The sequence below is a fragment of the Microcebus murinus genome, chromosome 18 (genome assembly GCF_040939455.1).
Source record: "Microcebus murinus isolate Inina chromosome 18, M.murinus_Inina_mat1.0, whole genome shotgun sequence".
Lineage (NCBI taxonomy): Eukaryota > Metazoa > Chordata > Mammalia > Primates > Cheirogaleidae > Microcebus > Microcebus murinus.
In genome coordinates this window covers 28,133,806-28,158,632 of record NC_134121.1, presented here as the reverse complement: position 1 = coordinate 28,158,632, position 24,827 = coordinate 28,133,806, and the positions used below count along the sequence as shown (strand labels likewise).

Genomic DNA, 24,827 nt, shown 5'->3' with positions numbered 1-24,827 from the left:
AAAATCCTTAAGTCCAAAAATTCTACGCACTGGTCAAATATATATTAGTCCTATTCGCATTGACCAGTCTTACCCCTCATCCCTACTTTCTACTAATTCTTATATTACTAGGTTATGTGGATAAAATCATATATCTTTTATCAATACAATAATCTTAGCTTAGATTTTCATGTATTAATACATAAAACTAAAAGGGACTAAAGAAGATGCAGAATAAATTTAAGTTTCTTTGGTAGGGGAGGGGTTGTGCTGCATTTCTAATAGTTTTGTTTTGTTTTTTGACATGAGAGGTCTTGCTGACATTTACGGTACCAACAAGAGTTAAAATGAAAGTATACTTATTATATTAGCTAGATAAGATTAAACTTTAAAGCTGCTGTCATGATGACAACAGGAATGTGAAGCATGGGGAATTTCTAAATACGACCAAAGGATTTGAGTTCCTGTGCATGACTATACGTGTAATAGCCAGTACAGTCCTTTCCTAACTAGAGCAGTTCTTTCAGATCAATGACAAAGGTATATATAAGAAATTGTTAATCCACGAGCCAAGCCCCACTCATCCCATAATTGTAAGAGACAGTAGCTTTTTCTCTGACCATAGCCATCAGAAGGAAAAAAATACTTTTTGCATATCATCAACCATCCTTACAGGTTCTGAAAAGAGATACTCACAATAAGCATTGTGACCAGAAGATTCTTCTTGGTGACTTGAGCGTGAGAGAAGATGTAGTTCAGTACAGTGTTCATGTCACTTTTGTTCTCTTCCCGAAGGGCGAACACACATTTGTCATAGTGACCTGCAAGCAGCAAAAGGAACTCGTCTTCACCCTGTATGTATGTTCACATTTACATGCTATTTGTTTTTTTAATGCCTATAATTCACCTGATGAGCAGTGAGAAGAAATATCTTAATATTCTTGGATGAATTTGTACAGCACTGGAGTGTGATTTAATAAAAGGAATACTGGACCAGAGTCAGGCAATTTAGATAAAAGACCTGGGGGCTCAAGGCCTAGTTCTGTTACCAATTTACTATGTGTTCCAGGGCAAATCATTTTACCTCTCCAGGTCTCGATTTCACTACATTAAAAAAAATGGGGGCAGGGTGGGGAATATGCCTTAAATGCTGAGAGGTTGGGAATAACTCCAACCCTACTCTTACTCTAAATTCTCTCATTTAGCTTCTTGGAATGATTTCCTTAGAAAAGAGGGTTCTGTTGCTTAAAAAAAAAGCCAATACCATTAAACTTAATGATCTTTAAGGTCTAACCCAGAGCTTAAAATTCTGGTTCCATGTTTGATTCACTGAAAATGTTTCACCCTACCTGGTAGGTAGAGTTGTAGCTCAAAAAGATAAAACCACACCAAACTTATCAATATCCATAAGAAGTGTGGCTTCTACCTCTGGAATCAACATTTTCCCCTAAGTCCTTGAAACAGCTAAGCAATACCTAGAAATTCCAAATCCAAACCAAAGTATAGATCAAGGAGAATCCTGCACTAAGTCAAAAAGTCTGTAGGGAGACTAAAGTTATGCATATTTTCATTGGCTTTCCATAAGGCCACCAGCAGCAAGTTAGTTCCAAGTAGGAAACCTATGTTTTACAAAAGAAGCATAAGCCTCAGGTATACTGTAGTGATATCTACCACGGGATAGAAGTAATATTCAGTTCTTTAGAAAATAGCTTACATCAGAATTAAATTTTCAAGAGGAATTAGTGTTTGAATATTCTCAAGGGTCAGAATTTTATGAAATCATGAAAATAGTAAAGGATTATCACCTCATTCAGATTCCATGTTAAGCTACAAACCAGAACAGTGGCATTCAAACTGCATTATCATGGTTTCCTAGAATACAGAGTACATTCAACCAGGGCCAATTCTGCTTTTATCTATTTTAAATATTAGAGATTGACATAAGCATTTTTTTCAAAATGAAACTAAAATACATTTGAAAGACAGTGGACTATAATATCTAGCTCTCTAGCTGCCAATTTCATAAAAGACCATATAAACCAAAATAGAAGCTGTTTAAAAGTTGGTTATCCTATATAAATTCATATTTTTCCCTACCAAGACGTACTTTTGAAATGACAACAGAAATACACTTTGGCAGTAGGAATTATTGGGACCAGGGGAAAAAGAAAGAATACATTTACCTGGGGAGAGGGGAGACACTAACAGAAAGAAAGCAATGATACCAAATGTTCCCTTTTTTAAGACTTTTAATGGTGAAATATATATACAGAAGAATCTATTAAATACATACTAACAATTGAAATAAACAGCTATGAGCTATTTTAAAGCTACTGAATTTTCAGAACATCCTTAGTATCTTTGAAGACCCTTATGTGCTCCTCCTCAGAAACAGCTACTAAGCTTAATCTTATGTTCATCATTCTTTTGCTTTCCTTTACATTTACCACCAATGTATGTATACTTTAACTTTCCAGTTTTTGAACCTGATAAAAATGGAATCACTGCAGCATTTCTTTCCCTCAATATTATGTTTCTGAGATTCATCCTTTTGTTTATGTGTGTACCCTGGTTCATCCTTTTTCCCTGCTATATAGTAAACCACTGTAGGAATATATTAGAATTCAATGATCTCTTCTACTTGTGTACATTTAGATTGTTTCCTGTCTTTTTGGCAAGTATGATAGTCCTATGTATGTTTCCTAATAAACAAGTAAGAGTTTATCTAGAGTATATTATCTAGGAATGAAATTACTAGGTTGAAGAATATAAATAAGTTCAATGTTATTAGGTACTAACAAACCATTCTCCAAAGTGGTATGTCAATTTGCAATTCCACTTACAGAAACAGTAAAGATGATGTGACTTTTAAATGTTTGCAAATCTCACTTGGTTTTTGTTCACATTTCTGTAATTACTAATGGGACTGAGCATATTTTTTAAGTTTATAGATTATTTATGCTTCTCTTCTGTGAAATATCTTTTGCCCATTTTTCTAATAGGATGTTTTTTCACTGGTTGACTGATAGCAATTCTCTAGACACTAATCCATTTGTTAGGGGTATAGTTTGTAAGTATCCTCTCCCACTTTGTGGCTTATATTTTCAGTCTCTCATGGTATATTTTGATGAACAGAAGTTCTTAAGTTGGCCGGGCGCTGTGGCTCATGCCTGTAATCCTAGCTCTTGGGAGGCCGAGGCGGGCGGATTGCTCAAGGTCAGGAGTTCAAAACCAGCCTGAGCAAGAGCGAGACCCCGTCTCTACTATAAATAGAAAGAAATTAATTGGCCAACCGATATATATATATAAAAAATTAGCCGGGCATGGTGGCGCATGCCTGTAGTCCCAGCTACCCGGGAGGCTGAGGCAGAAGGATCACTCGAGCCCAGGAGTTTGAGGTTGCTGTGAGCTAGGACGCCACGGCACTCACTCTAGCCTGGACAACAAAGCGAGACTCTGTCTCAAAAAAAAAAAAAAAAAAAAAAAAAAAGAAGTTCTTAAGTGGAGTTGCATTAATCAACCTTTTCCTTTCTAGTTTGCACTTACTGTGTCTTGTGCAAAAAATCTTCCCTACCCTGAGGTCATAAGGATATTCTCCTAAAAACTTAAGAGTTTTGCTTCTTTAGTATATATGCTAGTCTTTAAGGTATAAAGTAGGGATCCAATTTCTTTTTTTTTTCTTTTCTTCCTCTTTCCTTTCTCTTCTCTTCTTCTTTTCTGTCTCTCCCACCACCACCACCAATTCTTTTGACATGGTCTTGATGTGTCACCAAGGCTGGGAGTTCAGTGGCACAATCACAGTTCAATAGTGTAACTTTGAACTCCAGCGTTCAAGCAATACTCCTGCCTCAGCCTCCCAAGTAGCTGGAACTACAGACAAGCACCACGATGCCAGGCTAAATTTTTAATTTTTTTTTTTTTTTTGAGACAGAGTCTAGCTTTGTTGCCCAGGCCAGAGTGAGTGCCATGGCATCAGCCTAACTTACAGCAACCTCAATCTCCTGGGCTCAAGCAATCCTTCTGCCTCAGCCTCCCGAATAGCTGGGACTACAGGCATGCGCCACCATGCCTGGCTAATTTTTTCTATATACATTAGTTGGCCAATTAATTTATTTCTATTTATAGTAGAGACGGGGTCTTGCTCTTGCTCAGGCTGGTTATGAACTCCTGACCTAGAGCAATCTGCTCGCCTCGGCCTCCCAGAGTGCTAGGATTACAGGTGTGAGCCACCGTGCCCGGCCCCTAAATTTTTAATTTTTTGTAGAGATGAGGGCTTGCTATGTTGCCCAGGCAGGTCTTGAAGTCCTGGCCTACAATGATCCTCTCACCTTGGCACCCCAAAGCACTGGGATTACAGGCATGAACCATCATACCCAGCCTTCTCCCCACTCCCCACCCTTGTTTTTTGGTTTTACAAATGAATAATCCATTGTTCTAATATTGAAAAATATCTATCCTTTCCTCATGATCTGCAATGCCTGCTCTATCATAAAATACGTCTTCATATGGATAGATCTGTTTCTGGGCTATTAAGTTCCATTGGTCTACAAATCTGTCCCTACCCCAATATCACAATTTCTTAATTAATATGGCTTTCTATTGAATCTTGATATCTGACTGGGCAAATCTTTTCACCTTCTATTTATTTAGGAGTATCTTGGTTATTATCAGACTTTTATGTAAATTTTAGAATTAGCTTGACAAATTCCACAAAAATACTAGAATTTTTTTTTTTTTTTTTTTTGAGACAGAGTCTCGTTTTTGTTGCCCAGGCTATAGTGCCATGGCGTCAGCCTAGCTCATAGCAACCTCAAACTCCTGGACTCAAGCGATCCTCCTGCCTCAGCCTCCCGAGTAGCTGGCACTACAGGCATGTGCCACCATGCCTGGCTAATTTCTTTTATATATATTAGTTGGCCAATTAATTTCTTTCTATTTATAGTAGAGAGGGGGTTTCGCTCTTGTTCAGGCTGGTTTCGAACTCCTGACCTCGAGCAATCTGCCCGCCTCAGCCTCCCAGAGTGCTAAGATTATAGGCGTGAGCCACCACGCCCAGCCTCTAATAGAATTTTTATTGGAATGTCAATGAATCTACAGATGAATTTAGGGAGAATCAACAGCTTTGTAATAGTGAACAAAGTCTATCTGGAAAGTATCCAGCCACATAATATGAAAAATACAGACATTTATTGAAGTAGATACAAGAAACATCATACATGGGACAATGACACCTCATTCTCCTTCAAAGTGGGCATCTTAGGACCTCACATAGTTCTCCCAGCATCTCTTAACCTAACCCATACACATTCAACATTCTCAGGTGTTTTGCTTAATTGCAGGCCTTTCAGAACGTGGATCCCTTTCAACAGATTCTCAACCATCTTTGAAGAGTTTGTGCCACACTTTTATTTGCCCTGCACTCATTGCATCATCCCTGAAAGCTTTCTGAATCATCTGAATAATTTCCATGGAGGAATGTTCAAGCTTAATGCAAAATTTGATGCACATTCGTTGCTCTACTTGCTCGGTCATTTTGAATGCGACGGCCACACAGTACACACACTCACTCTAGTGCCCCACTGATTAGCACAGAGAAGTCATCGTTGTTCACACATGCACATTCCAGTCCACTCTCCTTGGCTACCGGTTTACACTGATGTCGTGCAAACCATTCTCGTTATGTTAATAATGGCTGGATACTTTCCGGATAACTTGTGTATATTCCAATTTAAGACCTTGATATTTACTTAGATCTTCTTCGCTGATTATAATTTTCTCCAAAAGAAACTTGCACACATTTTTGTTAGATTTACTCCTTACTATTTCATCTTTTTAGTTGCTATTTTAATGGCATATTTTTCTAAATTGTTTTTCTAAACAATCGCTCTAGTGTAGAAAAATACAATTGAATTTTTTATGTTGACTTTTATATCCAGCAACCATGCTACACTAAATAATTTAATAATAAATCTGTGGATTCTTTGAGGCTTTCTAAGTAGACATATTATGCCTAACAGTGATACATTTATTTCCTTACTCCTGTCAAGCTCTTATACCTTTTAATTCTTTTTCTTGTCTTACTGCACTGGCTCAGACATCCAGCATCATGCTGAATAGAAGTTGTGATAGCAGTTGTCCTTGTCTTATTCCTTTTGAACATTTTATCATTATGTATGATATATCCTGCAGATTTTTTGTGGGTCCTCTTTACAAGATTTAAAAAGTTCCATTTCACTCCTAGTGTCCAAGAGTTTTTCATGAATGGATATTTAATTTTGTAAAATGCATTCCCCCTTCATTATCTTGAGATGATGATCGTGTTTTCTTCTCCTCTAATCTACATGCTAAATTACATTAATTGAGATTCCCAATGTTGATAAACCTTGCATTAGTGGGATAAAGCCAACTTTGTTGTAATACATTATTTTATACATTGCTGGATTCAATTTGCTAATATCTACTTGAGGATTTTTGCTGGTCACAAGTGGCAGAGACATCTTTTCAAGGATACAAAAGGGAGAAGAACAGATAAAAGAAAAATTTTCAGTACTGTTTCAAATTCTGTGGTATGTCACTGCCATCTTGTGGCACGAAGCAATATAGGCAGTACATAACTTAGAATCATAGCCAAGGTATTTCACACTTAGAGACTATACATATCATTTAGTGAAGCTCTTCAGGGAAAGCCAGGGATAAAATGCACCTAAATGATACACCAAAAAGAACTGGAAAATCTGAGTCCTTCCCAGATAGGTTCCATCCATGGATTAGCTGCTGAGAGGCAAGCTCTTCAGCTATGGGTTTCTCATTTTCAGCTAGGTCATGACTCAACCAATTCTCACCGTACAAGGTCAAGAAGATGTCAATAGGAATGCTAATCACTACCAGAAAAATTACCTCCGACCTTTCCCAGAAACACACTGGATTCACCATTTCATCAAGCTATGTTTTGTTGCTGTTTTTTTCTTTGGCACTAATGGATATGGAAGTTCAGTTTTTCAGGGAGTGTGAAAGGCGCAAGAGTTTGTTAAGGGAAGTGTTGGTGACAGGATAAACTGGCATAGCTCTCACACAATCCTACAGGGATAGTTTGGGTTGCTCAAGAATCAGAAACTTCCTTAGATAGAGAGTCCTCAGGAAGAGGCTTACCATTCTGGAATTGGGTCTCCACTCTCAGGTACTGCCGGAGCAGATCCATCACCACAGCCTTCATGTGGCCTCGGATGCCACTTCGGTACCTAGGCAAATAGAAAAAGTCTCCACTAAAAAACCTGACAGGCAGATGCTATTAAATAATAAACTACTAAAGAATAAACCTGAGGGCCAAATTTACTTTCTAGCCTTTCCATTGGATTGCTTTTCCTCTGAATAAAGGGCAGCCTAGAATCAACTAACCAGATTAATTTAAATTCCAAGTCTAGGCCAGGCACAGTGCCTCACACCTATAATCCTAGCACTCTGGGAGGCTGAGGTGGGAGAATCACTTGAGCTCAGGAGTTTGAGAATAGACTGAGCAAGAGTGAGACCCTTGTCTCTACAAAAAATGGAAAAATTAGGTGGGCATGGGAGCACATGCCTCTGGTCCCAGGTTCTCAGGAGGCCAAGGCAGGAAAATTGCTTGAGCCCAGGTGTTTGAGGTTGCAGTAAGCCATGAAATGCCACTGCACTCTAGGTGGGGCAACAGAATGAGACTCTGTTTCAAAAAAAAATATACCAAGTCTAAATGAAATCTCACTATAGACAAAACTTTTTAAGTAAAGAAGAAAAAAAAGATAAAAAAGCATATATTAAAAGATACAAAATTACAGCTAGATAGGAGGGAAAAGTTCTAGTGTTCTATACCATTGTAGGATAACTATAATTAACAATAACATATATTTCAAATAACTAGGATGTTGAATGCTCCCAACACAAAGAAATAAATGTTTGAAATGGATATGCTAATTACCCTGATCTGATCACTATACATTATATAAAAACATCACTACGTACCTCATGAATATGTACAACTATTATTTGTCAATTAAAAAAATAAAATAGGCCGGGCGCTGTGGCTCACGCCTGTAATCCTAGCTCTTGGGAGGCCGAGGCGGGCGGATTGCTCAAGGTCAGGAGTTCAAAACCAGCCTGAGCAAGAGCGAGACCCCGTCTCTACTATAAATAGAAAGAAATTAATTGGCCAACTGATATATATATAAAAAAAAATTAGCCGGGCATGGTGGCGCATGCCTGTAGTCCCAGCTACCCGGGAGGCTGAGGCAGAAGGATCACTCGAGCCCAGGAGTTTGAGGTTGCTGTGAGCTAGGCTGACGCCACGGCACTCACTCTAGCCTGGGCAACAAAGCGAGACTCTGTCTCAAAAAAAAATAAATAAATAAATAAAAATAAATAAATAAAAATAAATAAATAAAAATAAAATAAAAGGCCAGATGCAGTAGCTCACACCTATAATCCCTGCACATTAAGAGGCTATGGTAGGAAGACTGCTTAAGGCCAGGAGTTCAAGACCAGCGTAGGCAACACAGCAAGACCACATCTCTACAAAAAGTTTAAAAATTAGCCAGGCATGGTGGCATGAGCCTGTAGTCCTAGATACTAGGGAGGCTGAGGCAGAATCACTTGAGCCCAGGAGTTTGAGGTTGCAATGAGCTGTGATCATGTCCTTGCATTTGCCTGGTGACAGACTGAGACCCTGTCTCAAAAATAAAAAATAGGCCGGGCGCAGTGGCTCATGCCTGTAATCCTAGCACTCTGGGAGGCCAAGGCGGGTGGATTGCTCGAGGTCAGGAGTTCGAAACCAGCCTGAGCAAGAGCGAGACCCAGTCTCTAGTATAAATAGAAAAAAATTAATTGGCCAACTAATATATATAGAAAAAATTAGCTGGGCATGGTGGCGCATGCCTATAGTCCCAGCTACTTGGGAGACTGAGGCAGTAGGATTGCCTGAGCCCAGGAGTTTGAGGTTGCTGTGAGCTAGGCTGACGCCATGGCACTCACTCTAGCCTGGGCAACAAAGTGAGACTCTGTCTCAAAAAATAAATAAACAAATAAAATAAAATAAAATAAAAACAAAAACAAAAACGCTGAGCATGATGGCTCATGCCTATAATCCTAGGTCTCTGGGAGGCTGAGGCGGACAGATCGCTCAAGGTCAGGAATTCAAAACCAGCTCTGAGCCAAGAGCGAGACTCCACCTCTACTAAAAAAAATAGAAAGTAATTAATTGGCCAACTAAAAATATATAGAAAAAAATTAGATGGGCATGGTGTTGCATGCCTGTAGTGCCAGCTACTCGGGAGGCTGAGGCAAGAGGATCGCTTGAGCCCAGGAGTCTGAGGTTGCTGTGAGCTAGGCTGATGCCATGGCACTCTAGCCCAAGCAACAGAGTGAGACTCTGTCTCAAACAAACAAACAAACAAACAAAGAAGCAAACAAATACTAAAAAACAAACAAAAAAACCCCCTAAACCAAAAAACTGCATAGCCCTACCTAACAACACCCTGATTCAGTTCATACTGCTGAGTGGAAATTATTACCACATTCCTGAATGGCTAAGGGATATCTGAACGATTTATAAGTATCTTAAAGTTATAAATGCTCTGTGAATATCCCTTTAGTCTACTACATGGTTCCATAAGCTAAGAAGAACAAATGTCACAATGAATCCTGTGCCAGAAGAAAAATTAACACCAAAATGTCTGTGCCTAAATAATTGACAGAAAGATGTAGGACATTAAGAAGTTATCAGAAATATTGAATATGAGTGTTAGCTCATAATTCTAAGATATTTAGAAGATAAAAGGTACTTTCTAAGATATAAGGTATTCCTAATTTCTCAAAGTAAAACTTGAAGTAAATCTCTTCACCACTAAAAAGAAAGAAGGTATTAGGATGGAATCTGGAGTTACATGTAACTACCTCTGTACCAGCTGGACAATGCTCTGAGTGTTCATGAAGAAGACTTCTCGTTCAGATTTCCGGTTCAAAGTAGCTGCATGGCTATCTAGAATGTTGGCAATCTAAGGCATAAGAAAGGGAAAAAAATGAAGCCTCCCAACAAAGAAACCCAAAGCATTAGCCTCTGTAGCATCACCACTAGAAATCTTCTTAGTTATAACATGACAGTTCCTATCTTTCACATGTTGGCAGCAGCTGGAATTTACTGAGCATAGTTTATTTAGATTCTTAGGCTAAATAAGCAAATAACTTTTACTTCTCTTTACCCTTTCCCAGATGTATTAATGACTACATTACAAAAACTGTCATCTTACCAGAGGCTCTAACAGGCAAGACATGTTTAAAAGGTCAAGATCCAAACTTTACTCCCCACTTGCTTAGCTATACTCCCTACATGAAAATCTGCTTTATAGGCAAGGTATAATGATAGTGCTGAGACAGTATTAAGGAAGTCTCTGATAATAAAGCTACCAATATCCCTCTACTTTAAATTCATGAAAATACCTCTAATTAGGGAAGAGCCCCAAGAATAAAGCTATATGGAGTACATGGCCAAAGCATGCTTTTCTCATAACCAGAAATACTTTAATTTCACATACAGTACTTTCACTACTGGGCTCATATCCTGAGGCAGTTTTGTGAAGAGTACAGTGCTTAAAACTATAAAGAGTGTCAACATTGGAGGATCCAAATAGGAAGGATTTCTACAACATAAACTCCAGCATTGGTAGCCAGTGGAAAATGATACCATCATCATATAAATACCTGTTGGCTGGGAAACTGACAGAGGACTGATGTGATATTGCTAGCATACTGCGCCATTTCCTTCTTGATAGACTTCTCCACATTGGGAGGGATACGGCCAGAGACACTGGTCATGATATCTTGCAATTCTAGGAGAGGAAGGGAGGGATCTCTGAGGGTCTTCATCAACCGCTCTACCCAGTCTTTTACCTAAAAAGAAATAAGTGATAAAATAGGAGCCAAAGTTAACACAATCCCCAAAATAAAACAATATACAGTCATCCCTTCGTATACACAGGGGAGTGGGTCCAGGACCCCGTCATATACCAAAATTTGTGTATACTCAAGCCCCACAACCAGCCCTATGAAACTTGTGCATATGAAAAGTCATCCCTCCATATACGTGGGTTTCATATCCCACAAATTCTGTATTTGCAATTTGAGTTTGGTTGAAAATCCATATATAAATGGACCCATGCAGTTCAAACCTGTGTTGTTCATGGGTCAACTGTATCTGGTTTCACTATCATATAGTACTTACTTTAAAACGGCAATGTAAGCATCTAACATTGCCCCTATTCTCTGGTTTAAAAAGGAATAATCCCGATTAAATGTGAAGTCCATGACAAAGATAAGAAGCAACGATTTAAAGACTTCAAATCCCACAACTAAAGGTGACGGAGTTCCAGGCCAAACAGCTTTCTTTCCCTCCCTCTATAAAATCATTATGAGACTTTAAACTATTTTGGAGAATAGGTACTCCATTTGTATATCCCTTCCCCAAGATGAGTCACTCATACCCTGCTGCTAAAGAAAGGATCTGGAAGGCAGTATCCATTCATTATGTTGACCAGATTATCCAGGACGTAGTGGAACACTCGATGGAGCTTCTCGCCTCTGAGTGCCGTGCTCTGGATCCGTGGCAGACTACCCGTGTGAAGCTCAGCCTGTCAACCCCAACAAGAGATCAAGTCACCCACTACCTTCTATTCAAGGTACAAACTCACCACTGCAACTTAAGAGTCATTATCCCAAATTAAGACATCCTTTCACTATACCCAGCTACCAGAAGGAAAGTCAATAGGGGAAACATCATGAGGAAATTACAGAATCTTAGCATTGTAGTAACTCTTGCAAGCTTTAGTTCCACAATACTACAGGCACAAATAAATATAAAGCATAAGATAAGGGGAGAAAGCAGCTTATGAAAAAACCAGCAAACCAAACACTAAAATCACTTGCCCCTCCAAACTACCATGTTCTTCAGCTCTTGGAGAGCAATATTAAGAGTACCTCCCCACTTACCTGCTGAACCTTGCTGGGGTTGTCCAGCTGCATTTTGGCTATTACGCAGCCAGGGTCAAGAGCTGCTCCAGGCCTCTTGACGTAATGGATACAGCCAGACTCTGCAGCTGTTAAGGTCATTACCATCTTCATCACCTTTAGTAAAAAATATAATAAATTAAGAATCTGACCTCTTTTTATACAGGTAAATGTTTAAAAGAGGTTGGTTTTCCCCTTAGCATCTAAGCTTGACTATACCTAATTGACCCAGAAAAAAATAGAAATTTATCAAACTTTCCTAGAGACTACCAAGGCAAAAATCTCTCAGGACTTTGCATTAGGAAATAATAACAATTACTGACATTTCCTATTTTTAACTTTTAAATCCATTTTGCCATAGTTTATAATTTTACTTGGTTTGTACATGTAAGTGAGGAAGAATTTAGCCTCCTTATACCAATGGATCCAGGCTCTCACTCTCAGTCTGTCTACCTAAGATATCCAGGCAAAAACCTAAGGGTTATTCTTCACTTCTCTTTCTCCCATGTCTACCAATTACCAATCCCAGACAGGTTCTAAAAATCTCTCAAAAATCTTCCTCTCTTACAATCTCTTTGGTTTAGGCCCTCATTATTTCTGGCCTAGAGTACTTTAAAAACCTCCTAAGAGATTTCCTCACCTGCTAGACACCTCCAGCAAGGTCACTAAAAGCAATCATTCTAGAGTTCAGATCTCATCAGACCACTTTTCCACTTAAAATCCTTCAATGATTCCCCACTGCCTTCAGGATGGTCTAAACTCATACTTGTATAGCTTATAAGATCCTTCATGACCTCACGTTCAAGACCTCATAATACTCCTTTAGCATCTTTGCTTGCCACTCCCTGTAAACTTGAGTATATTCTTAAGCAATACCAATTTATACTTGCAGTTCCCTAAATACAGCACACTCTCATTTCTGAGATTTTATACATGCTATTCCTTCAAATTTAAATACTCTTCCCTGTCATTTTTCACCTGCTCTATTACTATCTATCAAAACTAAGATCAAATGTCTTTGCTTTCAGAATATCTTCCCTTGCTATGCATCCTATGTTGATTTGGGTTAGGCAGCCCTCTGCACTCTGTGGTTGGCTTTCTTAGAATTCATCATATTCCACTACTGTCTGTTTTGGAGCCCGACTCCACTTATCATTTGTTCTCTATATAGCAAGCAGTTAGCGTATCTAATATTCAAGTATCTATTTTGAGAGCTAGAGATTCCTCATCTGTCAAAGAAAAATAGCAAGCTTTGTATTTGTTTTTAAAATCTTAAGGTTCACAATTCCAATTAAGCCAACTGATATTCTTTCTTTTCTATTTCTATTTCCTTTATGCTATTTTTCAGCCTAGTCCATCCCAGCCAATCCTTTTTCTACCTCCCCTCCCATGACCCTACAGCCCATTCACCACACTGACCTCAATCTCAGCATAACACTGGCCAGCAAACACATGACCTCCATCCTCCACAATGTACTGGATTAACTTCCCAGCAGAAGGTGAGCGCATCACCGACGGGTCATTTTCCTTCTCAAACACACAGGTTTTATTGCCAATCGTGATGCGATATCTAAAAGACAAGTGGGAGTATATATAAACCAATAAAGCACCTCAGGATGTAAAGGGGAATGAATGGTAGAAATGTCAATCTTAAAAGAAAAAACACTGAAACCTTTACTCTAAATACATACACAGATAGGGCATTCATTGCATCTTTGTTTATAACATCAAATAAAAATTTCCTTAAATAATGGTCACATTAAATAAATTAGGGTATAGTCACATAATGGAATACTACATAGCTATTAAAAAGAACAGGTACCTCTATTTAAAAAACACACACAAAGATGATGATGATGTAGGAGCCAACATTTCTTGAACCCTAACCATGTTGCAGGCAATGCTATAAGCAATGTGTTAATTCATTTAATTCTCACAATACTATAACTGGTATTGAACAGTCTACAATATATGTTAAAAGAGAATATAAAGTACAATGTTTAAAGGATATTTTTATTTGCAAATATATTTAAAGGAAAAACAGTATGTACATATATGTAACTTGTATATGCATACAAAAATACAAGAAACTGTTAACAGCTAACCTTATAAAAAGGGTAACTTATTTTTCATTGTCCACTCATATTGGAGTGTAGGTAGACATGTTTTAAATTGTAAACATTTTAGCACTTTTGAAGTTTTTGTTAAGTGCATGTACTATTTTTTTTTTTAACTAAAAATGAGTACCAAAAAAGGCCAGGAAAAATTCCAAGAGCTAGTGACGAGGAAGATAAAACGTTAATAACCAATAAATGGACCTCAGTCACTTACCTATCTACTTCCTCCTTCATGTACGTAGTATAACTGCTGCCATCATAGGACAAAAGTAGTCCTCCGTCACTCAGCCGATGTACATCTACTTCTACACATGACCCATTCATGATCACCACATAGGAGTTGGGGGACTGTCGAGTAACCTATAAAGGAATGAGAATAAGAAGAGGCAAGTCAGCGTATCCCTTCTAGGTAGAGCCCACAACAAAATTCTATGCTGCAAAAACAGAGGTAAGAAAGATCTGTCAGAAGGAAGCTAATTCATGGCACTGGTGCTATTTGCATCAGAGTTAGGAATGGCTCAGTCATGATGTAAGCAAATAGGGTTACCTTAGTTACTTCTCTCTGTTCTAGTTGTTCTCTGTCTCTCCTTTATCTCTTGGCAGGATATGTGAAGTTGAGGAATTAAGAACATTTTCATAGAATCATGAAATACTGCTTCAGGCTACTGACATAAATAATGACTATAATTTCACTAATATCTCCATCCCTGCACTAAATCAGACATTTGGCCCTGCCTCTTGACATACAGAAAGAGAGCTAATAAAGAGAGACAAAAAGTAAGGTGCAGGCTTCAATGGAGTTCAGCATACCTTAAGTACATATTTCACTCCCTCATAAATAAGTTCAACATCTACTGTATTCAGAAGTGTATGAGCAGGAAGGACTTGACCCCTGAAAGAACAACAATGTAAAAGACACTTAACTTCTAGACAGTTCTAATAGTTTATAAAGCAATCTAAAAGATTATTGACTATATTATTTTCTATAATATCAGAAGACTAGAAACAATCTATATAACTATCCATCTATAAGGGACCAATCACATAAACTATGAAAGAACCATATCATGGAATTTTTTATTTCTAATTATAGTAAAATACACAAAAATCTGTCATCTTAACCATTATTAAATGTACAGTTCTCCAGTGGTAAGTATATTAACACTATTGTGCAACCGACCAATCTCTAGAACTTTTTCATCTGGCAAAATTGAAACTCTATACCCTTTAAACAACACCTCCCATTTCCCCATTGCCCTAATCCCTGGCAACCATCATTCCACTTTCTGTTTCTATAAATCTGACTACTCTTTTTTTTTTTTTTTTTTTTGAGTCAGAGTCCAACTCTGTTGTCCAGACTAGAGTGCTATAGCATCAACCTAGCTCACAGCAATCTCAAACTCCTGGGCTCAAGTGATCCTCCTGCCTCAGCCTCTCAAGTAGCTGGGACTACAGGCATCCGCCACCATGCCCAGCTAATTTTTTGTATATATATTTTAGTTGGTCAATTAATTTCTTTCTATTTTTAGTAGAGAAGGGGTCTCATTCTTGCTTAAGCTGGTTTTGAACTCCTGACCTTGAGCAATCTGCCCACCTTGGCCTCCCAAAGTGCTAGGATTATAGGCGTGAGCCACTGCGCCCAGCCAGACTACTCTTGATACCTCATATAAGTGAAATCATGTAGTATTTGTCATTTTGTGACTAACTTATTTCACTAAGTCTAATGTCCTTAAGATTCATCCATGTCTTAGCCTGGGTCAGACTTTCCTTCCTTTTTAAGGCTGAATAATATTCCACTGTGTGTGTGTGTGTGTGTGTGTGTGTGTGTGTGTGTGTGTGTGTGTGTATATATAACTTTTTTTTTTTTTTTTGAGACAGAGTCTCGCTTTTGTTGCCCAGGCTAGAGTGAGTGTCGTGGCATCAGCCTAGCTCACAGCAACCTCAATCTCCTGGGCTCAGGCAATCCTCCTGCCTCAGCCTCCCGAGTAGCTAGGACTACAGGCATGCGCCACCATGCCCGGCTAATTTTTTCTATATATATATTAGTTGGCCAATTAATTTCTTTCTATTTATAGTAGAGACGGGGTCTCACTCAGGCTGGTTTCGAACTCCTGACCTCGAGCAATCCGCCCGCCTCGGCCTCCCAGAGTGCTAGGATTACAGGCGTGAGCCACTGCGCCCGGCCTTATACCATATTTTGTTTATCCATTCATCCATCAATGAACATTTGAGTTGTTTCCACCTTTTTTTTTTTTTTTTTTTGACACAGAGTCTCACTTTGTTGCCTAGGCTAGAGTGAGTGCCGTGGCATCAGCCTAGCTCACAGCAACCTCAGACTCCTGGGCTCAAGCGATCCTTCTGTCTCAGCCTCCCAAGTAGCTGGGACTACAGGCATGCGCCACCATGCCCGGCTAATTTTTTCTATATATATTAGTTGGCCAATTAGTTTCTTTCTATTTATAGTAGAGACGGGGTCACTCGAGCCCAGGAGTTTGAGGTTGCTGTGAGCTAGGCTGACGCCACGGCACTCACTCTAGCCTGGACAACAAAGCGAGACTCTGTCTCAAAAAAAAAAAAGAAAGACTTTTCATAATCAGAGAGAAAGGGAGTGATAAAGCAAGTGTGACAAGTTGTTAGTAATCGGTGAATCTGGGCAAAGAATATATAGAAATTATGCGTACTATTCACTCAACTCTTAAAGTCTGAAATTATTTCAAGAGACAATTTTAAAAATAAATTAAAAACAAGAACATTAACAAAGAAGGGTGAGGGGCTTATAGAGGAGATTGCATGTCACCTACCTGTAGACCAAAAGAGAAATCATTTCACTAGGTTAGAGATTGTATGTTGAGGAATAAAAATAAGACCGGATTGGTAATAAGAGGCCAATGTCTATAAGGAGTTGAAAGGCACACTGAGGGATTTAGATTTGGTTTTAGTGCATGAGAGTAACAAAGTGAAAGATGTGTATCACAGGACTTGAATAACTGTGAAATCTCAGTTCAATTTTTAAAATTTTGTTTCTTTTCTTCCTTTCAGACACTTCAAAAGGGAGCTGACATAAGTCTAATAACACAGAAGGAAATAAAGTGCCTGTGATTAAAGTGCTTTAAAGTGATTAGCCCCTTGGACCATTCCTCTGGGGACTCAAGGGAACAGCTCAGTCTCCAGAATCAGTGTTAGAAATTAGTTTAGGCCCATACATGTCTGACCTTTTACTTGAAAGACTCATGAGGTCATCCTGAATATCAGCCTCAATTATTAATTCCTAAAAAGGTGATACAGGTAATACATGAAATATTTAGGGTTCAATGCCAGGGATAAATACCAGATTTTTATCAACAGGGTTTGGGGAGATTTGATGCTTATATAGGACACAATCTTTACTGCAGCTACATTCCAGTTTTTTAGAAAGCAATCTGTTCTTACTGTGGTACAAGCTAATTTGTAGAATCTGCAATGAGAGTCACAAAATAACTTGCCATAAACTTCTACATCCCCTCTCTCCCTTGCCACCACAGTCGATGAATAACAAGTGATGAATACCACTCATAAGGTGCCAGGATGGACAGAAGAATAAATGTGTCTTTTGAGCTTCAGTCCTGTATTCGGGACCACACTGGTTTTCTTGTGTAATCTACAAGAAACAAAGCCTACCTTTCTAAGGAGTGAAGAAAGTTAGATATGCTATTCCGCAGACTAACATCTGCCACATGGAGAGCCCCACATACAACTCCCAACATGGTGTCGGGTCGCTCTGCCTGAAAAAAAAAGAAAAAGAGAACAGATCGAAAGCATGGTCACTAGGCACCACAGCCCATCAAATGAAATCAGGCTCAAATTTGCCATGAATAAACAGATAGCAATGAAAATCTCTATTTTCATTGCCTAATTTTTGAGAGAAATATGAACACATTTACTTTTAGAATTTGAATAGAGGCATCATTTGAAAAGAGATGAAAAACAACTTTCCTTCCACTCTCCCTGAGATTTCCACTGAGCCTATCAAAGACCAACTTAAAGACTGGCTTTTGTCAGAAATAAATTCAAAAAGATACAGAGATTTGGCTACTGATAATCTCAAAGAAAAATTGTATATAGCCAAAATTTGGACTTTCAGAAAATTCAGAAGAATATAATGATTTCATACAAAATCTTAGATAATTTAGATTAGCCCACTAATTCAGGAACAATTGATAACTCTGTTGATTTCACTGAGGCCTCTCTCATTAGCATCTGGAGATGTAGAAGTTGGCAACTTTGAACCAGATTAAACTTCAAATGAAGAAAGAAATGGTATTTTAATTTCTGCATGCCTCTCTTCAAATATACCCCAGGAAGTAATAACACTAGAACATATAAAATGATTGCATAATATAGACACAAGCACTCTGACAGTGCTAAAATTACACTGACTCATAGATAGAGTCAGTGTTCCAGGTAGATCAAGAACCATGTACATTAAAATCAAATAAATTTCATTTAGTGACACAACTGATCACACTACAAGTCCATGAGAACCCAATCCTAGAAGCTGTTTATGCAAGTGAAGAAATACACACCTGTACTTTTTCTGCTATCAGTCTGTCCAGCCAGCCAGTGTCAATTCTATTCAACTGAAAGCTTTCAGTCTCTAATAGCTTGATCAGGTATTCAACTGTAGTTCGAAAGTCACCCCGAATAGATAGCTCCTTCAAAGCCACCACCATATTTCTGGGAGAAGAACAGAAGCCGGTCTGTTTCAGCAACAAACATTATAATGTTTTTCAATCATTTTAAAGAATTGTTTCATTCCTTTGGAGTCTTAGGAGGGAAGGAAGAGAGACAGTTCCAAAGACAAATAAGAGTGCATATATAAGTGTGCTCATTCATATACATTCCAGATAGGAGACTTTACAAGAAGTCAGTAAATTTACGAATTTCGATATTACCATAAGTGCATCAGCAATCAGATATACTTCCTTATATAGAGTACAGAACAAATTATACTCAAACCACACTCACAGCTTTCACTTATTAGGTTTTCGTCATTCCATTCACTTATTGCTGACTAATTAGAATTAGGATATTAAGTCTCCCATCCTTACACCTCACTTATGTCACCAGGGTATATGTTAATTCCTACACCTTATTTATTTTATGTATAATTTATATATAATAAAATATACTTATTTTAGGTATACAGTTCAATGAATTTTGACAAATGCTAACACCTTTATTTATAAGTTTGAGACAGGGTCTTGTCCTGTTGCCCAGACCAGAGTGCAGCGGCACAATCACAGCTCACTGTAACCTCAAACTCCTGGGCTCAAGCAATCCTCCTGCCTCAGTCTCCCAAGTAGCTGGGACTACAGGCATATACCACTTTACCTGGCTAAGCAAAAAAAAAAAAAAAAAATTTTTTTATAGAGATGGGTTCTTGCTATATTGCCCAGGATGGTCTTGAACCCCTGGCCTCAATTAACTCTCCCACCTCAGCCTCCCAAAACACTGGGATTACAGATGTGAGGCACCTCACCCAGTCTAACACCTTAAAGGTTTCCATACAATGAGGCAACTAGCTGGGTACAGTCAGATATCAGCCTGACACTACATGGGAGAGGGTTTTTTTAAGCTTCATTTTAGATATCTCTGCAATTATTTATTCATTACTTTTATGACTTGCCAATTAACACATTGACTGCCATGTGAGTTGTATTTAACACAGACTAGTTTACCCTGCAATTGGTTCGGGAAAATCTTACTTGTTGATGTTCTTATTGTTACAGTTAATATTGACAATTTAATTCAAAAACATGGATTGTGTTACATATAACTCATGCACAGAAAATAACAAATTAGAAAGGATTGTTTTGTTTTAATAAACACCATGGCCCTAGGAAATTTTTGTTCTAGTGTGGCAGTCAATGTGTTATATGTAAAATTACCTAATTTTGTCAAAATATCAAATACTATAAGGTTTTCTGCATTGTACAGATACTTACTTAAATATTTACTATGCACTTCACATGCTCAAGACACATACTAAGCTCATAAGGAGGAGAAAATATAGATACAATGATTGCTTTCAACAAACATGGCAGAATATCATACATGCCGGTAAAGAGACTTGGCTAAAAGAGATGTGGGCTAAAACGATAGCTGATGTTATGACTGTGAGAAGAATAGTATTCCAGGTGGTCCAGGTATTCCCTCAGCTTAGAATATTATCCTGTTCTTCACCCCATTCTCCTCTCTATGCCCTTCTTTGGCCTGACTTATTTCTACACACTCTTCAAGTATCATTTCTAGATGTCACTTCCTTCTGGGAAGCCTTCCCTGAACCCCTCAAGACTGAGAGGTAGCTGACTCACCTATATATTCCTATATACCCTTAAATGATCCCACTATCATCACACTTACTACACTGTGTTTAAATTACTTATTTGTCTTTCTTCTCCTGGATTGTAAGGTTCTATGAGGACAGAGATCCTACTTTAGTCCTCACTGTATTGCCAGAACCAGTGCATAGCAGATAGTAAATATTTGTTGAATAGAGTAAATGAATGAATGAATAGACAGAGGGAAAAACAAGAATAGGGAATAGTAAGAATAAGGGAGAAGAGGAAAGAAAATATGGGTGGTGTTCACAAAATGATATGATTGAAGTAGAGGGTATGAGGACTGGAACTAGTGGCAAATCCATTCATTTAACCAACATTTACCAAATGTTTAATATGCTCAGAGGATACACCAGTAACAAGGTTAGACACAATCTTGTTCTTATGGTAGTTAGAGTATGATCTATGGGAACTAATTCTGGAAATATGGGTTGGTTGGGATATTGTGGAGAACAAGAGTCCACACACCAAGCTGAAGAATATAGACCTAATGTAATGAAGAAAGAAGAAACAAAAAAAGCTCTGATCTGACAAATTAACTTTTGGCATAGTATCAAGCAGACTTATTGTAAAGACCACATTTTTAATATGGTAAAAACTAACTTAGTTAGCTTTATATAGTAGAGAAATATATAGAGCAGTTCAGAAGTAAGGAGCAAGGCTTGTGACCCGGTCATAGGACATATCCCAAAGAAAATGCACAGTGGTATGCCTAATCAGGACTAAAATCCAAATGACAATAGAGGCTAGTTCAGGAATGTAAATCAGTGAAGCAGACTGAATGGAGGCTGTGTGAACTACAGAATTCATGTCCCATCTAAAAGAAGTAGACCAAAAAATTTAGGTAACATTGACCAAGTGGAATACAAATGTTGTCATTATCTTCACACTTTAAGAGATAGCAGAAATTTATATTTTGATTTCAATCTTCCAATTTTTAATATTGACAAATTTTAAAAAATTAACAGTCTGTGAGCCAATCAAAACACATCTGAAAGTTGAGACTAGCTAGAAAGCCACCAATTTGCAAGGTCCAATGTAAACCTTTTTACTTTGGCAGAGCATGATATAACAGTGAAAATAAAAAAGATAAGAAAACTTTATATCAATATTTTTTCTGGTAGCACTGCTTTTTTTTTTTTCTTTTTCTTTTTTTGAGACAGAGTTTCACTCTGTTGCCCAGGCTAGAGTGCAGTGGCATCATCATAGCTCACTGCAACCTCAAATTCCTGAGCTCAAGTTATCCTCCTGCCTCAGTCTGCTGAGTAGCTGGGACTACAGGCACACACCACCATGCCAAGCTAATTTTTTAATTTTTTGTAGAGATGGGGTCTCACTATGTTGCCCAGGCTGATCTTGAACTTCTGGCCGCAAGCCATCCTGTCATCTCAGCCTCCCAAAGGGCTCGGATTATAAATGTGAGCCACCACACTCAGCCCAATAGCACTGCTTTAACTTTGCAAAATTCCACTTATTGTTGTAAATAAATGAGAAGAAATGTAAAGGACAAAATAGAGAAATACTGATATTTCCTTACTTTTGAAAACATTAAAAACTAATACTAATAAATACTTCTTGATCACCTACTCTATGTACAGTTTAAAGGTCAAAGAAATGGTATTAATAAACAATTGAAACATAGAACTAGTTCAATTTTCATTTTTGGATAGCTATTCTAAAATATCTAAGCTGTCAAAACTAATTACTATGGCCCTACTTTTTAGGCAAACAAAAATGCTATTAATTTAAGATTTAATGTTTATGATTAATAGAATAGTAACTGACACTTATACTATGCTAGTTATATTTGTATAAACTGTTGTATACTCTTTATAGAACATCAAGGTCTCTCTTATTTTTATTTCTTTTATTTTTTTAGAGACAGGGTCTCACTATGTCACCCAGGTACAGAGGCCCTATCATAGCTCACTGTAACCTCAAACTCCTGGGTTCAAGCAATCCTCCTGCCTCAGCCTCTTGAATAGCTAAAACTCCAGGCATGTACCATCACACCTGGCTAATTTCTTCTTCTTCTTTTTTTTTTTTTTGTTAAAGATGGGGTCTTGCTATGTTGTCTCTACAAAAAATTTTAAAAATATTTAATAGCTGGACATGACAGATATCTATAATCCTAGCTACTTAAGAGGCTGAGGCAGGAGGATTGCTTCAGAGCCCAGGAGCGCTATGGCTTTATCTTGATGACAAATGACAGATCTTATCCATTCTTTATTTGATAAGAAGCTCTTGGTCAAGAATCTACCTCACCCCAATAACAATACTATTCCTATGGGAAAATATGATACCTTTAAAGCAATCAATTGATAAGTTTATGAAAAATATTTGAAACCAAAAATACAGAACAACAAACAGAAAAACATAGGCCAGATAACTGCATAATTTAACACAACATGAATGAAAGTACAACTAAAGATATATTTCTTCAAAAAGGTCGTTCACGGCTGGGCATGGCAGCTCATGCTTGTAATCCTAGCACTCTGGGAGGCCAAAGTGGGAGGATCGTTTGAGCTCAGGAGTTCCAGACCAGCCTGAGCAAGAGCAAGACCCCATCTCTACTAAAAAAAAATAGAAAGAAATTAGCTGAACAACTAAAAAACATATATATAAACAATTTGCCAGGCATGGTGGCGCATGCCTGTAGTCCCAGCTACTTGAGAGGCTTAGGCAGAATGATTGCTTGAGCTCAGGAGTTTGAGGCTACTGTGACCTAGGCTGATCCCACAGCACTCCAGCCCGGGCAACATAGTGAAACTCTGTCTCAAAAAGAAAAAGTAAAGAGGCTGGGCGCAATGGCTCATGCCTGTAATCCTAGCACTCTGGGAGGCTGAGGCGGGTGGATTGCTTGAGTTCGAAACCAGCCTGAGCAATAGCGAGACCCCGTCTCTAGTATAAATAGAAAAAAATTAATTGGCCAACAAATATATATAGAAAAAGTTGGCCAGGCCATGGTGGCACATGCCTGTAGTCCCAGCTACTCAGGAGGCTGAGGCAAGAGGATTGCTTGAGCTCAGGAGTTTGAGGTTGCTGTGAGCTGGGCTGATGCCACAGCACTCACTCTAGCCTGGGCAACAAAGCGTGACTCTGTCTCAAAAAAAAAAGAAAAAGAAAAAGAAAAAGAAAAAGAAAAAGAAAAAGAAAAAGAAAAAGAAAAAGAAAAAGAAAAAGAAAAAGAAAAAGAAAAAATTAGCCGGGCATGGTGGTGCATGCCTGTAGTCCCAGCTACTTGGGAGGCTGAGGCAGGAGGATTGCTTGACCCCAGGAGTTTGAGGTTGCTGTGAGCTAGGCTGACGCCATGGCACTCACTCTAGCCTGGGCAACAAAGTAAAACTCTGTCTCAAAAAAAAAAAAGGCCGGGCGCTGTGGCTCACGCCTGTAATCCTAGCTCTTGGGAGGCCGAGGCGGGCGGATTGCTCAAGGTCAGGAGTTCAAAACCAGCCTGAGCAAGAGCGAGACCCCGTCTCTACTATAAATAGAAAGAAATTAATTGGCCAACTGATATATATACAAAAAATTAGCCGGGCATGGTGGCGCATGCCTGTAGTCCCAGCTACCCGGGAGGCTGAGGCAGAAGGATCACTCAAGCCCAGGAGTTTGAGGTTGCTGTGAGCTAGGCTGACGCCACGGCACTCACTCTAGCCTGGGCAACAAAGCGAGACTCTGTCTCAAAAAAAAAAAAAAAAAAAAAAAGAGAAGAGAAAAAAAAAAGGTTGTTCACATTAGTACTTTTATAGCAGATAAATGATTCCCATTCCCATGCTCATAGCTTCACCAAAGATTAGCACAAATTTATTTTGCAAAATGCAATCAAATGCTATTATACTCACGAAATTGCTTCCTCTCTGTTTTCTCCCCAGGAAAAGCAGTGACCGAACTGAGAATCAGCAAATTCATGAAGTCCCCCTGCAGCAGCAACACTGAAATAACCCCAAACGTTCTTATTGCTGCGGAAATTTAGTTCCTGAACTGTTCCTGAGCTGGGCTTAAAACCCTGTTAGAGAATGATGAATATAAGAGACCATGTTATGTTTCCAAGGAAGAGAACATGTATACATTCATCCTTTAGGCTCTGTGTTAGTCACACACAGAAGCAGAAAAGATGTACAAAAATAACAAAGGCCAAGGCCCAGTGCTACAGACCCACTGAGGACTCTATACTGACTAAAGTGAGATTAAATGACCAATGAAGCAATGATCATTTACTTATCTGTGCTGAGAAATCTCTATAAATTTCCCTCTCCAGAAGTCCCAAGATATTTCAGAAGTATACCCTCAGATACTATCTTAATATTAAAGTTCACAAGGAAAGAAG

General features: G+C 38.4%; 1 protein-coding gene and 1 long non-coding RNA gene across 12 annotated transcripts in view; one reads left to right on the top strand and one right to left on the bottom strand.

The window, feature by feature from the left end:
• The window catches only part of ACACA (acetyl-CoA carboxylase alpha), a 292,538-nt gene that overhangs the window by 141,051 nt on the left and 126,660 nt on the right, over nucleotides 1-24,827 (bottom strand). For all 11 annotated transcript variants that reach the window (XM_075994382.1, XM_075994384.1, XM_075994383.1 and 8 more), the window contains 12 exons: nucleotides 24,343-24,506; nucleotides 18,683-18,833; nucleotides 17,778-17,881; nucleotides 14,931-15,012; nucleotides 14,335-14,480; nucleotides 13,423-13,573; nucleotides 11,986-12,120; nucleotides 11,481-11,627; nucleotides 10,702-10,890; nucleotides 9,898-9,998; nucleotides 7,129-7,217; nucleotides 676-800 (listed from right to left, as the gene is read on the bottom strand). In XM_075994382.1, the coding sequence (XP_075850497.1) occupies nucleotides 676-800; nucleotides 7,129-7,217; nucleotides 9,898-9,998; nucleotides 10,702-10,890; nucleotides 11,481-11,627; nucleotides 11,986-12,120; nucleotides 13,423-13,573; nucleotides 14,335-14,480; nucleotides 14,931-15,012; nucleotides 17,778-17,881; nucleotides 18,683-18,833; nucleotides 24,343-24,506 (1,584 nt within the window). The remainder of the gene's footprint in view (nucleotides 1-675; nucleotides 801-7,128; nucleotides 7,218-9,897; nucleotides 9,999-10,701; nucleotides 10,891-11,480; nucleotides 11,628-11,985; nucleotides 12,121-13,422; nucleotides 13,574-14,334; nucleotides 14,481-14,930; nucleotides 15,013-17,777; nucleotides 17,882-18,682; nucleotides 18,834-24,342; nucleotides 24,507-24,827) is intronic.
• Nucleotides 750-24,458, top strand: LOC105880074 (uncharacterized). Its single transcript, XR_012913058.1, has 3 exons — nucleotides 750-837; nucleotides 11,535-11,675; nucleotides 24,373-24,458. It is a non-coding gene; the product is annotated as an uncharacterized LOC105880074 (long non-coding RNA).